Source organism: Solanum tuberosum, unplaced genomic scaffold, assembly GCF_000226075.1.
Source record: "Solanum tuberosum cultivar DM 1-3 516 R44 unplaced genomic scaffold, SolTub_3.0 scf00091, whole genome shotgun sequence".
In the NCBI taxonomy this organism is placed as follows: Eukaryota; Viridiplantae; Streptophyta; class Magnoliopsida; order Solanales; family Solanaceae; genus Solanum; species Solanum tuberosum.
The window spans coordinates 1,200,279-1,215,514 of record NW_006239016.1 but is presented as its reverse complement, the minus strand read 5'-3'; the positions used below and the strand labels follow the sequence as shown (position 1 = coordinate 1,215,514).

The 15,236-nt window shown below is 36.8% G+C and overlaps 1 protein-coding gene across 1 annotated transcript in view; it reads left to right on the top strand.

Moving 5' to 3' along the window:
* The window catches only part of LOC102585591 (protein fluG-like), a 53,594-nt gene that overhangs the window by 18,700 nt on the left and 19,658 nt on the right, over nucleotides 1–15,236 (top strand). The window contains exon 9 of the mRNA XM_015308721.1: nucleotides 5,460–5,734. Within this exon, the coding sequence (XP_015164207.1) occupies nucleotides 5,460–5,734 (275 nt within the window). The remainder of the gene's footprint in view (nucleotides 1–5,459; nucleotides 5,735–15,236) is intronic.

Here is a 15,236-nt window from a genome sequence, read left to right as displayed (position 1 = left end):
CAAAGTTTAAAGAGTATTTTCAAATTAGAAAATTAAAACTAGTAGAGAAAATAGAATCAGAAACAAATTAGAAACAATATAAAAATATTTTTATCAAAGAAAGAAAATCGAGCCCAATGAATACACAGTTTCCCTTTAAGGAAATTATTCCCCTCAAGTACCCGAGGTTAATGGAATATATCCTCCCAAGATAGAACGATCTTACTCATCGGTGTATCGGTACCTAAAACAACGATGTTAGCGAACCACTCAAAGGCAGTAAAGCACACTTAGAATACTAGATTTAGTAGTAGTAGAAGAAGTCTAGAAAAATTCGTTCCACTAAAATGAGAGGAAATCCCTCAGTTTATAGAAAACAAAGGGTAGTGTGAAAAGGTTCTTATTGTGCCTTACCGGAAAGGTCACAAACCTTTGGAGTCATAATCTATAAAAGTCACAACTTTTCATAAAAGTCACAACTTTTCATAAAAGTCACAACTTTTCATAAAAGTCACAACTTTTCATAAAAGTCGCAACTTTTCATAAAAGTCTCAACTCTTCATAAAAGTCGCAACTCTTCATTTTCCATTCACACCTTTTAAAACCCAACAATAACATTTCAAAATATACCCTTCTTACATATATCCCAACCAAACCTAATGTTCTTGGCAACCGAAGATTTGCAAGATTTAGTAGAACGTCCAACATATTTCTTAATCAGATAGCTAGCCAAAAGGTGATTTGGATTAGAGAAGAGTCTCCACGCAAGGCCAGCTAAAGCAGCCTTGTTTTTGGCCATTGCCTTAGTAATACTCAGACCACCCTCCGACTTTGGTTTAGTGACTATGTCCCAACTAAGGTAGTGAATTTGTTTTCTTAGTAGAGAATTTTTATAACTACATAAATATCATGTGGCCACAAATTCTAAAGGTTTATCGCAACTCAATGTAAGGTCTGATGAAAACTCAAAAATAATAAAAGATAAATAAATAATGTGGTTGGTCAATGTAGAGGCAATGGTTGTCGACAAAATAATTAGACAAGTGCAATTTGAACCAATCAAACTGATTAACTATGACTCCTTCCCCTGTAAATAGAGCCACTAACTCTCACCTCAAAACACACAAAAACAAAGAGAAGCGAAAAGAAAATAAGATATAGAAAATATGAACTATATCTTTAAGTGTTTGATAGTCTTTTGAGATTTTCAAGTTTAAAAACTATCTCATCATATAGTGGAATTACATTGCTCCTTTAATTAGGGTCGTATTTTCACCTTTTTATTGAAACATTTTCCATATTAATAACTTGATTATTATTACTCTTTTGTTCTCATTGTTTAGCGTGAATATTGTTTTTGTGGGCTGTTATTTTTCAATAGTGTGGTATCAGATACATGAGTAACGTCAATGGTACCACTTATGAGAAATGGTTTCTACATGTGAAAATCATTATTGATTCTCAAGATGTATGGAATGTTATAGACAAACAACATGCAAAACCTGATAATGACTAAGATTCGGCTTAAAATAAGACAGATGTCCTAGCAAGCTCAAGAAGGAAGGATCAACAAGATCCATTGTCACAATCCAAAAATATACGTGATGACACTCGTCTAATCCCATTAAGACAAGTCAGTCTCAAACCCAACAATACAAAAGAAATGAGGAAAGTAAAACAATAATAGAATAAGAGCGAAAAACTTAGTCATTCTAAAATAGCCCAAAACCTGGTTGTCATGTGTACAAGCCACTAGTATAGTAATATAGAATTTCAAAGATAATACAAGTCTCAATGTCTTTGTTTCTCAAATAGAACAAAACATAAAATAAGAAACAAGAGGACCTGTTAGGACGACATGCAACTGCCTCTCAATGTATCCGTACAAAAGCCTCAAAAATAGATGAAGTCAAAGGATCACATGAGTCCGGGATCGGAACCTACACAAGTGTAGAAGCAATGAGTGAGTCATAAATCTACAACTTGTCCCCAACATAAGACCATGATGAGAGGTATTCATTTAGATCAGTCTTATGGGTTGTTGGCACCTTCGGTCAGAGGTGGTGCCTTTAGTGTTGCTGGTGCTATATCTGGTGTTCAGGTTGAGGTTGGGCACGAGCCGTTCTATGCTTATGCATGCCGATCAGAAGTCATGGCTTTAGGTATCCCTTATTTGGATGTGATTTTGTGGCTTTGCTTCTTTGTTCTTATTTTTGTGTGATTTGGGGGTTCTCATGTCCTTTCGAATTTATTTGACTTATTATCTATTGTTGGCCTGTTATGGTGGCTTGATTTGAGGATTGTGAATGTGTTTTGCTCCTATAGTTGATTTCCTTTAGTAGTGGATCACTCGGCTGAGTCGCTTCGATTGGGAGTAGTGGTTGAATAACTCCCCGTGCCCTTGCCTTGATAGTCCTGTGGTGGTTGTGGCCCTGGGATTGTTGGTTTCCTTTTTGCCAACCTTATTGTGTGATTTTGTTGTGATGTCGATCCTTATTTGATAAGGGCTTGACCAACTTTTCCCAATTTTAGATTTGTGAGTTATTGGGCCTAGTCGGTTTAGGAGGTTGGCTTAGTTATGTGTTGGGTAGTTTCCCTTCTTTAGTTGTAGAAGTCCTTTTTGGTTGCTTTCTTCCTTTGCCTTAGTCTCTTCTTAATTGCGGAGTTGTATTTTCACTCATTTGGCTCCATTTCGATTAGTCATCTTCTTGTGGTCTTGGAGTTTGGTATCAGATCCCTAGGTTGATCAACATCATTGGTATGAGGGAAAATGCCTAATAGAGTTCTCGAATCAGTGCAGAGACGTCTATCCAATCTTTGGGAAATTATAGGGCATTCTTAGGGAATTTTATTTTTGACTCTTATTGTGTGCTTTCACTCTGATCAACCTCTAAAACTGCTTTTTTGGAATCTAATCCCTCCATGATGGATAGCACGAAGCATTCGATAGACGCAGATGGAGCATCAACAATCCACCAGAGTTTCAACACGTGATCGGGCTAAAAGGACTCAATCGGGCATGTACCTTGAGGTCGGAGGCATTCTTCAACATTCAGAGAGTGTAGGGGTAGCCAGGCTCCGACAGAGTCATTGACCCCCTTGGTTCAGTGTTAGGAGGTCTAAGCTTCTATGAGGGTACATCTCAGGTAGGTGTGGCTCTTGGTGCAGCGGGTGCTCCTCATAGTAGAGTTGGGTTGAATGGTCCCAACAGGGTTCATCTTCCTTTTCTGACTATGTGTTAGGATTTCTAGAGTGGGCTGGGCATATCCCCACATTTCCCCCTTCATATCAGGAGTTGAGTTAGGGGTTCATCGGAGGGCTGGCTTTAGCACTTCAGTTGGCATTGGGTCGTGACATAAGTATTCACAAGGAGCAAGTTGGTTTCACACTAAAACATGACATCAAAGAGACTTGCATTGCAGAGAATAGAAAAAGAAAAGTATGATTAGGGAGACATGCTGCTAGCCCAAGATCGTTAACTAAAATTTGGGAGACTTAACTAAAGAAGATGAAACTAGTAAGGAGAAGAAAGATTTTGGAAAACTATTTGAATTGCTTGGAATTTTCTTGAATGCAAACATATAAGACCATCCCCTATTTATACTTGTCTATGGATGGTTTTTCTAGAAATTCTTCTAAATACATCTACAAGAATTCTAGTAAATTTATCTTCTAGCAGCTACTCTAGAATATCTAGAATATTTCTTCAAGATAATTCTCTATGTTTCTACACTAGGAAATTCTAGAAAAATCTATGTTATTTAAAAAATCATCTTTGACATTTTTCACATTCCCCCTTAAAGTGATCTTTGAAACTATGAAGAACTTAAATGAAGCTTTTGGGAGTGATTTGGTGAAGATATCAGCAATATTCTCTGGATTTCATATTTCCAAAGTATTTATAGTTCTATCAAGAACTTTTTCTCGGAAAAATGATGTTCTACCTCAATGTACTTAGTTCTTACATGAAATACGGGATTGTTAGCGAGCTTGGTGGCACTTTGGTTGTCTCCAAAGATTGTAGTTGACTTTCATACACATAGATGCAAATCTTCAGCAAGTCTTTGGATCCACATTCTTGAGCAGTAAGAGTTTCTGCTTTATATTCCGCCTTCGTAATTAAGAAAGAAACTAAGTCTTGCCTCTTGCTGCACCAAGAAATACTTGTTCCACCACAAAGAAATAGGCCCATATCTGATGTTGAGTTGATATATTTCATAATCCTCTATGTAGCTTCCAAGTGCGGCTTGCTTGATCATTGCATAAATCTACTGACATATCCAACAAAAAAAAGCAATGTCTGGACTTGTAATAGTCAAATATGGAAGACTTCCAACTAAAGCTCGATAAGGCTTGGGATCTACAAGAAGTGAGCCTTATGCATGCCTTAACCTCTTGTTAGTCTCAAGAGGCGTAAAACACTTTTGGCTTTGTTTCACCCCAAATCTATAAACAATCTTCTTAGCATACCCTCTGTCATGACCCAAGACTTCCCCCTAGAAGTGACATGGTATATTGAATCTCGAGAGACTCTAAGCTTACCACATGACACTACTAGCTGAAATAACATGAAAGTGGAATATAGTCTCAAATGATAATATCAACATATACGAGAAATCTGAATACAAAGACTCAAAATGCAGAAATACTATGTCAGACAACAAGCCTCTATAATCAATTTCAAAATTCTATATCAAGTCGACCTTCATTTAATAATTTCCACTTTCTTAAACCTAATTCAAAATACCCGTCTTATTCAATTCGAAGCTATGAATCTGGTGTAAAATAAATGGGTAATCAGTACAATAGCTTAAACCAAGTTAAATATACTTTCTCAATAATTTGTGATGGATTTCAACTTCTGAATTTCCCAAATTGAGTCTCCAACTCCAAAAAGTGATTAACTAACATAAAAATTTGATTTACTCATTTTATTATTGTTGGTCCCCTCCATTTCGTGATCTTGGTTGGGACTCTTGCGATTGAAAAGTGCAGTCCAATGACGTTTCTATGCGATTACAGCGAAATATCATGCAACCTTGATGCACCGGAATGTGACTCTTTTTCAAGAGATTAGAAGGTTTGTACATGCATCGGAAAAAAATCAAGTACAAAAAACAAGTGAGGTTTTAGAAAATAAAACTCACTTGAACCCTTTGAGTCCCAATCCAAACCCCCCTTAAACAAGTTGCAAATGGATATTATAACTTATTGAAAACCTCTATACCCAAAATTAAGCGTTAAATCTAACTCAAACGTTGGGTTGTTACAAGAAATAATGATTGCTTCATGGAGTGTGACAACAATTTTCACTTTGATCAGGCAAATAGTTCCTTTAGAATCTGTACAAAATAGAGAAGCATCGCCAAACAACTATATTCAACTTGAATAATATGTTAGCTAAGTGAGTTGTTCTTATTTTCTTACTATCTTCTATGTGTTTTGTAGTAATTATAGTCTCGACTTGGTTCTATTCGTAGGTGCAAAGAAAGCACGTGAAGTGGTATTCAATGTTCTATGGGATGCTTGCGTCCATGATGATCTTTCAATTACAGAAGCTCTTGCAATTGTTAAAGCTATTTTTGCAGAAAATGCAAAGCAATTCTACAAGCTTGATGCTTCATCAAGATATTCTGATGTAGAACCGCAATCTTTATTGTCTCCATTCAAAAAGGAAGAGTTAAATGGTCCATTGACAGATGTTACCGCTGTTCGCGTTATTTGGTTAGATTTCTCTGCTCAACATAGATGCCGTGTAAGCTTTACCTTATGTTTTTACCTATATAAAGATTATAAATTGCTTAATGATAAGTTTTCCACTGCCTACAACTACCCAAACCTTTTTTCCACATGATATTGAATAGTGTACAATAAAGTTATTGTCTATCAACAACAAATGATGCATATATTGGGTAGTTAGTTTAAAGTAAATCATGATGCACTTGTGCTTACAGCATTCGTACATGTCAAAAGCATGTGATTAATGTTGTTGCACAAGATATTTGGAGGAACATATGATACTTAACTCAATTTCATCTAATCAAAGATGCTTTTCCTATTCTTCTAATAGGCAGCTGAGGAAGAAACTTGGACATTCTTACTGAGTTTACAAATGCATGCTTTATTTATGTACAAACAAAATATAGGAATTTTAATTAACCTTATACAATGAATTGCCAATTATATAATTAACAAGATATCTCTCTTGGGTGGTAGTTTTAGCATCTTGCAACAGTTAATGGATCTTTAAAGCTCGACCATTGCTACTAAAAGTTGTTTTTGTTGTAGTGACAACCCAGTCTTTGTCCTTATTCCTTATTCTTTTTTGAATTTGCTTTCATTAACAACATAATTACTCTAGGAGTTGTTCCATTTTCTTTATTGTTTATTTTCTATATTTTTCATAAATTTGTTTGGTTATATTTTTCCTTTTTTTCCACACAATTTAATTGACTAGCAAAGGACCATATACTGGACTAGGCATGTAAGAAATTTCAGGTTCAAAGATGTTAAAGGATAAGTTTTAATTACCAGATTCATATATCATATGGTTAAGTACAGTTGGAAAGGAGCAAAATGTAGAGCATATTTATTATGGGGACAACACCTAGTAAAAACGAACCAGACTGCGGCATATAGTTAGTCAGAAATGGATTAATTCTTGTTACGGCTTTGGGAAATTGGGAAAGATCATCCTCAGCATCACCTGGATTGATTTAGCATCAGTATTCGCAAAGTCATTCTGTGATTGGTGCACTTGAGATCCCTTTCTTAAGGGCAAGCAGTTCCTCGATTGGGGCACTCTCATAATGAATTTCTTGAAGATAAACAATCAATCTCAAGTCTTGCACCAACCTACACCCAATCAATTTTGAGCCCAACGTTAAAACTTAGATATATGCTACTAGGTAGCCTTTTTAGTGCTAAGCATGTGGTCATTTTACAATGAAGTAACAAATCAATATTTAGGCATATAAGAGAATCCTCTCAGAAAAAAAGAAGAGATCACAATATCACCCAAGTCACTCTAGTAGCTTCTTTTATCTTCTTTTCTTATAATCTCCCTTCGACTTTCTCCTCACATATCATTTTTCTCTTCCTCTCAACAATTTATATTTCTATACCAGACACCTGCCTTGGTGGTTTGGCTCAAAAGAAATGAACTTGATCGAACTTAATCTACTTGACTTCACCCATTTTGACCTTTTTTTCTAATAACTTGCTGAATCACCAAGTTATTTACACATTAAATATGCTCCATGTCTGGGACTTAACGTGGAGGAAATCAGCCAATTCATTGTACTATTCCTCCTCCCATGACTATTCCACAACAAGAAGAAATTGAGGACAATCAAGTAACGGAACACCCTCAAGGATGAGGTATAGGACAAGGGCAAGGACTATGATGAGGAATTATAAAGAGAATGGGAAATGGAGATCAATCTGAACTTTGCCATGAAAACTAACTAGATAAGGAGACGAGCCTTGACAACTCCAATAACAAATGAGTCTCAGAAAGTATCTATGGTTATGTATTGAGAGAGAGTCCCATCTCCATTTTCCCTTATATGAACTAATTAGGGGTACTATCAGAAATATTAGAGACCTCTTGAGAGACAAACCACGGGAATCTAGATGAGACCCTCTCCTTAGGGATTAGAGGTATTGCTTTGGCAAAATTTGATGGTCGGAGAAACATAGCTACCAAACGAAGAATACTGAAATGCCTCTTGGTTTTAAACAAGGTAGCTAAATATCACTTGAATGGAGTACGACTGCTCAACTACTCAAAGGCCTCAACAATGGTTCTTAAAAATACGAAATGCCACAATAAAGGTTAACCAACATCAACTCTATTGTCCAAGAATGGTGCATCAACCCTCCGAACCTTGTTACTTGAGTACTTAATGCGGATACCAAGGTTGGAAGGCAATTGCCCGAGGACTGATACAAATTCATGAAGGTCTTTACTGGGTCACCAAAATATTGAGTGATGAATGAGACCTTATATTGAGTAAATTTCAAGCTACTTGAAATAATGGGACAACTGTTGGAATTCTTACCTCCTTAATTTTATAAAGGAACACGTATTGACTACTTGTTCCTCACTATTTGAAGTTAACAGTAAAAAGAATAACTTGTTCAAAACGTTGTATTATTTATAGCACCTTCAAATAACACAATAATTACACACCTAAGTAACCTAAGGAATTATAAACTCTAATTCCTAGCTACCCAAGACACAAACCCCCAGGTTTGAGTCTTGTATCGTTCTTCAAGTTCTTCAAACTAGTTAAACGAAACCTACTCTCAACACTTGATTGTATTAAAAAACTGTTGACTACAATCGTACAACTTTTTCTCAACTTGCAACACTCCCCAAGTAAATATCAAAACTCTCACAAAACTCTTGATCGTGTTTTGATTTTCTCTCAGTGTAAGTGCACAAATTTTCTCTAAGAAACCACACCCTATTTATAGATCACGCTTCCTCAAAGTCTTGTTCAACTCGAACTTGTCTTCACTGCCTTAAAGCCTTGTTCAACTCGAACTTGACTTGGACTTCTATTTGTACTCGGCTTCTTTCACAGGAAAACTTACGCGTAGTTTTCCTACTTTATGTAGTTTTCCTTAATCGTGAACTCGTTATTTTACTTGTTTTCGATAAGACACTTTGTATCACGTTGGCACGACTTGTTCTATGCACTTTGACATTTTTCAAAACTCAAAAACTCCTAACAAATTCCCCCTTTTTGAACGATGGCAAACTATTCAAGTCTCTATATTGAATCTGTATTGCATTGAACAGAATAGCATGGACGCATATGTGTATGCAAGAAAGCTTCCTCCTTTTGACATCAGACAACATGGATGACACAATATAGCACAATAAACACCTTGTAAAAGGCAACACACTATCATAAAAGCAAAACAACTTAGTTAGCTATAATAATGTTCACAATTAAAACCAGGTAGCAAACATAAGTGAAACTAAGCATCCACAAAACACTAACACAGTCATCAGAAAGAGAAGTACAACACTTGAATCAACAAAAGAAAAGTAGAAGCACAATAAAAAATGAAGAATCAAGGATCATCAAGTTTGTTTAGAGGAAGGACCAGGCAAGGAGGTATGATGTGTTTGTAGCAGCTCATAGATACTCTTTAGATGGGCAGAACTGGTGGAATGTGCAGTTTCCTAGGCTGCCTTAGTCAGGAGCAACTCACTCTTAACTTGTGCATTCTCTGCAAGTAGCTCAACTTCTTTAGCCTTAAACGATTGATGCAGCTCATCAATAGTCGCAGCATGTGACACCCTCAAAGCCTCTAATTCCTTTTCCTTATCAGCCAACTGAGACCTCAACCTTTGTAAATGAGCATTTGCACCTCTTTTAAGTGCATGAATAGCAGCCTGATTAAGATCACCAAGAATGTCCTTGGTAGTCTGCTCTTGCCATGCCTGAATTGGAACATCCAAACTCTCAAATATGTCTCCCAACCAAAACCCATAACCTAACCCATGTAGCTTTTGATCTTCAACACAGATGTGATGCATATGACACAACATAAGCTGAGGTAAGTTAATAGGGTGTCTAGAGATTAATAGTTCCATGATTGTGAGATCTAGGTAGGTAGCCTCAGATCTTTTTTTCCTTTCTTGGCAGAATTATCTCATGAACCACATCAAAAAGAAGTTTGTGTAGTGGCTGCATAGCACCCTTATGAACACGACAGTGAACCTTAAGAGTAGGATCGTTTGAAAACTTACGGGATATGTCAAAGACCATTTGGTAAACTATCAAATGGTGGCCACTCTCGTTTCACATAGTGACACCAACCCACGTTAGGTATACCCGGTATCTAAGAAATAACTTCGGCCGTGAGAATCACAGCCTTACCATTCACAACACTAGATATTGAGGTAAATGTCCCTGAAGAATTTATGTAAAATTGTCTGGTTTCGTCTCTACCCATTTTCTTCCTTGTTTTCCCTTGAAGGAACAAGCCAGTCTAACCCTGTATTTGTAGCATAAGCAACAATTCCTGCATCTCAATCCCACCAAACCCAGTGATTACACGACACCTGATGACACTTCTTTTAGCAAATTTCAAGGTTATTCTTGTGCGTGCATCTAGACTGTCTTCAATGAGTTCAGTATTTCCCCCTAAATCTATTATTCTCCTCTTTTTACTAGACTTATGTACCCCTAAAAGTTTGGATGAGACTGATCGATTTCCACCTACCTCGTCATCAGACTTTTCATCCATTAGACCCCTATATTCAGAAACTCCCTTTCTCACCTTATGTTTAACTTGTTTCCTGTTTGAGACCCCAATTTTACGTTTTCCCTTTCGAGTTTTCTCAGACTCAGATAGATCATCAAGAATAATAGGATTAATGGGAAGTAAGGATGTACCTTTTGCAGGGCGAGGGGTTTTAGCCACCATGAGTTCGAGACCCTTGTCGAGGAGTATTTGGGTAGAACGAGTGACGTGTACAGGCTCCGCGACTGAGGGTTGAACTCGTTCTGGTGACTCGTCTAGGGGAATGGGAACAGGTTTTCCTGATATTTTCCTAAGAAGGGATCTTAAGCGCTTGGGTATCAAGTTAGCAATAGGCGTGTCATCATTGTGTTGGACCTGTTTCTTGAAAGAAGTATCCAGTTCCCCTTTTTTCCCAGCACCGGTTCTAAGATTTGATGCATCTCCACTTTGTAGAACTCGTGATCCCCCTGAATAGAGGCATTTTCAGTAGTTGGGTATGCATAGTGAGAAACCCCTGTTCCATATATGTAAAGTACTTGGGGTTCTGTAAAGATTTCTGGAGAATATTGGAAGAGTACCATGGCTAATTCGGTGTTTTATAGTGTGGATGATGGTTGGAGAGCTGAATCCATGGTATTTTGACGATGATTAGCAGGGAAGATTACAAATGGAGAGGGTTTTGGATACTTTAACTTCTGTGTGGAGAGGGTTTTTGGAGAAGAAAAATGATTTTTGTTGGGAAAAGTAAGAAGAGGAAGAATTTTGATTTATTTTTGAAGAGGGAGTGATGTGATTTTGATTTGATGGAGGACAGGATTTTGGCAGTTTATTTTGCAAGCTAGTCATAATTACATATTTGGTATGTGTAAAAGGGAACACGTGTTACGATTGAGCCTTCTAAATTTCTATTTTGTAAAACAAAGTGAGTGTACATACCTTTGCCTGACTTCTAAGTTATGTTTGAGGATGGTAGCTTAAGCCTCTTCTTGCTAACCTGAAAAAAATTGTGAAACACATAGTTATAGTGCATAGGTCGTTTATATGAATGATAGGTAAGCTCAATTAGAGGTGACTATCGAATCATATTCAACGTTGTCACTCTTTTGAGAAAAATGCTTATGTGACTTTTATCAACACCAGCTCCAACCTGTTCCTTTCAAAGTTATCCCTTACTAGTGCCTTGGTGAAAATATCGGCTATTTGTTTCTCTGTATTGCAGTATAGTATGGAACTTTTCCCTTTCTCTACATTATCCCTTAGAAAGTGATGACGAATGTCTATATGTTTTGTCCTTTTATGTTGGACAGGGTTCTTTGCGATGTTAATCGAACTTGTATTGTCACAGAATATGGGCACATAATCAGTGTTTAGTCCAAAGTCTTTGAGTTGTTGTTTGATCCATAACAGTTGAGCACAACATGAGGCAACTGCTACATATCCAGTCTCGACAGTAGATAGTGCAACCGAATTTTGTTTCTTTGATCCCCATGAGATTAGACATGAACCTAGGAAGTGAGCCATACCAGTTGTGCTTTTTTCTATCAACTAAGTAACCAACATAATCCACATCCACATATCTTACTAATCCGAAATTGCTCCCTTTTGGATACCATAGTCCTAAATCAGTGGTTCCTTTTAAGTATCTGAGAATTCTTTTAACAGCTTGGAGATGAAATTCTTTGGGGTTGGTTTGAAATCGAGCACATAATCCCACACTGAACACAATATTAGGTCTGCTGGCTGTAAGATACAAAAGTGACCCAATCATTCCTCTATACAATTTTTGATCCACACCAGAACCTGTTCCTTCCAGGTCTAATTTTGTAGTTGTAGCTATTGGGGTATCAATTTGCTTAGCATCCTCCATTTTGAATCTTTTGAGTAGTTTCTTGACATACTTTTGTTGGTGAATGAAAGTACCTGTAAGTGTTTGCTCTATTTGAAGCCCCAGAAAGTAGTTTAATTCTCCAATCATGCTCATCTCAAACTCATTGCTCATGAGGTTGGCAAATTCGTTAGAGAGTGCCTTGTTTGTTGCTCCAAAGATGATGTCGTCAACATACACATGCACAATCAATAGGTCCTTCCCTTTGTTTCTGAGAAAAAGAGTGTTGTCAATTTTACCTCTTGAATAGCCATGGCTTAGGAGAAACTTTGACAGTCTATAATACCATGCCCTTGGCGCTTGTTTTAACCCATAAAGAGCCTTATCAAGTTTATAGACATAGTCAGGATAGTCATTGTTCTCAAAGCCAGGGGGTTGTTTGACGAACACTTCTTCCTTTAGTAACTCATTAAGGAATGCACTTTTTACATCTATCTGATACAGGATGAACTCCATGTGAGCTGCAAATGCTATGAGTAATTTGATCGCCTCTAACCTTGCCGCATGTGCGAATGTTTCATCATAGTCTATTCCTTCTTCTTGATTGTACCCTTGAACTACTAGCCTAGCTTTGTTTCTTGTTATTGTATCATGTTCATCTAACTTGTTTCTAAACACCCACTTTGTACCAATTATATTTTTGTTTAATGGTTTAGGCACCAGATGCCAAACTTTACTCCTTTCAAACTGATTAGTTCCTCTTCCATGGCCAAAATCCAGTCTACATCTTGGAGAGCTTCACTGATCTTCTCCGGTTCCATCATGGATAGGAATGCATTAAAGGCACAATGGTTCTTTATCCCTAATCTGGTGTTTATTCCGGAATTGAGATCAGTAAGTATATTGTCCAATGGATGTGATCCTTGATATTTGTAATCTTTTAGAACCAAATTTGGTTGTCCTGTATCTCGACCATCATTCAGATCTGTTTGATTTTCATCAGGCACCTTTTCTGAGGCATCATCTTTCTCATGTGTTTCAACACTGTCTTTATTGACTGTATCTGAGTAACCTGTTTCTTGTATCTGTTCCTGTACAGAGTCAGTGTATTCTTTTGATGGTACTTCGTTTTCCTGCAAGTCTTGGTTAGATATAGTATTGCTTTCATCAAATATAACATGAACACTCTCTTTTACACACATTGTTCTTTTGTTGAGTACCCTATAAGCTTTACTATGTGTGGAGTATCCTAAAAGGATTCCTTTGTCACTTCTAGCATCAAATTTACCTAGCATATTTTTTCCAGTATTGTGAATAAATCACTTACACCCAAACACTCTCAGATAAGAGATGCTGGGTTTTCTACCTTTTAGGAATTCATAGGGAGTTCTATCTAACACAGGTCTGGACATGCATCTATTTATGGTATAGCAAGCAGTAGTTATGCCTTTTGCCCAGAATTGGTTGGTGATTTTGTTTGCAATCATCATGGTTCTAGCCATTTCTTGCAAGGTTCTGTTTTTCCTTTCAACCACACCATTTTGTTGAGGGGTTCTAGGGGCAAAGAAATTATGGTCAACTCCATGGACATCACATATTGGGCAAATTTTGAGTTTTCAAATTCTGTTCCATGATCCGATCTGATTGCCATTAATTGCTTATCAAATTTCTTTTGAAGCAATGCTTTGATGTCAAGAATAGTGTCCAAGTAAACCTAGTATAATCATCAACTAATACGAAGACATATCTTTTCCCTCCTTTGCTTTTGACTCTCATTGGTCCACATAAATCCATGTGTATTAGTTCTAAAGACCTGGTTAAGCTTATCACCTATTTTGATTTAAAGGATGATTTTATTTATTTCCCTAGAGTGCAGGCTTCACACATCTTTTCTTCTTTGAACTTTATTTGGGTAGTCCTATTACTAAGTCCTTAGTGATGATTTTATTTAGTTGTACTTGGCTAGCGTGACCTAGTCGTTTATGCCAAAGTAGAGGATCTTTATCCAACACACTTAGACATACCAGATTCTCATCAGATGTGATTGAAGTGTCTACAGTGTAGACATATTTGTCCCTTTTTCCTGTTAAGACTACCTTTTTTGTACTTAGATTGATTACTTCAACACCAGTGGATAGGAAAATTACCTTGTTTCCCTTGTCGCATAGTTGGGATATGTTAAGCAGATTGTGATTCAATCCTTCTACGTAGTACACCTTTTTGATTGAGTGTTCATCAGATTTTCCAATCTTACCAATGCCTTTGATTTGTCCCTTTTTTCCACCACCAAATGCTACCATTCCACCTTTTCCTTCTTCAAGTGAGAGAAGCATCGCTTTGTCTCTAGTCATGTGTCTTGAGCAAGCACTATCCATGTACCAATATTGCTTGCTTCCTCCCACTTCTTCCTGAAAAAGAATTAAATGTTAGTTTTAGGAACCCAGATCAACTTGGGTCCTTTGTTTTGATCAAAAGGATGAATAAGATCTTTGTTTATCCAGTTTGGAAGTCCTGGTTTGTTTAGAAGATGTATGTTCCTTAGGTGTGTGTTAGTTCTAGTTGTTTGACAATTAGGTTTGGAGTGACCAGTTTTACCACAAAGACTACAAAATAGAAGAATTTCACTTTGAGATTTCTCAAAACCTATTCCAGCCTTGATATTTCGAGTATTGTTACCCAGATGTGTGACTATCATGGATGATCTTGTCCATTTATTTGCTCTTTCCAGATCAATTTTTATCCTGGACAATTCAAGATTCATTCTTCTAGATTTTTCTTTTTCCAAGCTTAAGTCATTTTTGAGTTTATTCACTTCATGTTCACGCTTGGGTTGATCACACGCCTTTTCTTTACCAAGAATTTTTAGTTTTATATTTTCAGACTTTAGTGCTAGATTGCAAGTTTCAAGTTGCTGAATTTTCTGCAACAATTGCTTGGTTTTCTCCTGTAGTTCACTGTTGAGTTTTTCGAGATCGATATACTCAAACTTTAAATTAGTCATGGACGCAAGCAATTGGTTCTTGGTTTTCACTAGTTCTTGAATTGTATCTATAGATGTGAGCGTTAAAAAGGATAATTTTTTCTTAGAGAATTTTACAGCTTATCTTTAAGATCAAAGAGATTTACCTCCATTCCTTCCGTGTCTGATTCAGCTTCAGGTTCAGGT